The sequence below is a fragment of the Egretta garzetta genome, unplaced genomic scaffold (genome assembly GCF_000687185.1).
Source record: "Egretta garzetta isolate BGI_Z169 unplaced genomic scaffold, ASM68718v1 scaffold330, whole genome shotgun sequence".
NCBI classification, from domain to species: domain Eukaryota; kingdom Metazoa; phylum Chordata; class Aves; order Pelecaniformes; family Ardeidae; genus Egretta; species Egretta garzetta.
Genome location: NW_009258275.1, coordinates 522,920 through 523,757, shown reverse-complemented (window position 1 = coordinate 523,757; position 838 = coordinate 522,920). Strand labels below are relative to the sequence as shown.

Below are 838 nucleotides of genomic sequence, written 5' to 3'. Positions count from 1 at the left end.
GCCAGCCCCAGCCCCACCGAGCCCCCCCCCCAGGACCCGAAACTTCCCTCCCGAGCACCCACCCGAGGTAGGTGACAGCAGACGCTGACCCCCTCCCTCCCTGCAAGGGGCAGGGGTCCTGCCAGCGGGGGCGTTGGGTCTCCCCCCTGTCATTTGGAAGGGTGAGCCTTAGCAAAGAACATCCAGAGCAGCCGTGTAGCTGCTGCCTGTTTTCCGAAGGGTGCAGAGATCGCCCTGCTGCCCTCCCTGCCTGCTGACGCTTCCTCTGGGCTCTCCGAGTCAGGGTGTGAGCCTTAGCAAAGAACATCCAGAGCAGCCGTGTAGCTGCTGCCTGTTTTCCGAAGGGTGCAGAGATCGCCCTGCTGCCCTCCCTGCCTGCTGACGCTTCCTCTGGGCTCTCCGAGTCAGGGTGGCCGGGTCTGCAGGGACATCCTCGAGCAAAGCAGCACTGGGTGGGGAATCTGGGGTGCCCGGCCGGGGCTTCGGGCAGCCCCTGGGTATGAACACGGTATAGAAGCCTATAGAAAAAAAAATAAGTATAAAAAAATAAGAATAAAAAAAGGAAGCCTGGGGAAGGAGTGGCAGCGCGTCCCGGGTTGGCGTTGGTGGGGCGGGCGGGCTGCAGCTTCACCGCTTCTCGCTCTCTTTGTGCCCCCAAGGCCAGGCGGACGCCCCGGCCGAGCAGGACTCCGATGGTAAGCGCCGGCGTTTGCACCCTTCCCTATGCCACTGCCTCGGTGCCGCCTGTGCTGAGCCCCTTCTCTCTCTCCCCCTACCCCCCCGCTCCCTTCCCTGCCGTGTTTTCCCGTGGGAGGCAGCAGCGGCAGGGCCCCCTCCT

At 64.1% G+C, this 838-nt stretch overlaps 1 protein-coding gene across 1 annotated transcript in view; it reads left to right on the top strand.

Moving 5' to 3' along the window:
• Nucleotides 1-838, top strand: part of RPH3A (rabphilin 3A) — a 25,990-nt gene that overhangs the window by 12,522 nt on the left and 12,630 nt on the right. The window contains 2 exon segments of the mRNA XM_009636199.1: nt 6-67; nt 660-695. Coding sequence (XP_009634494.1) covers nt 6-67; nt 660-695 — 98 coding nt within the window.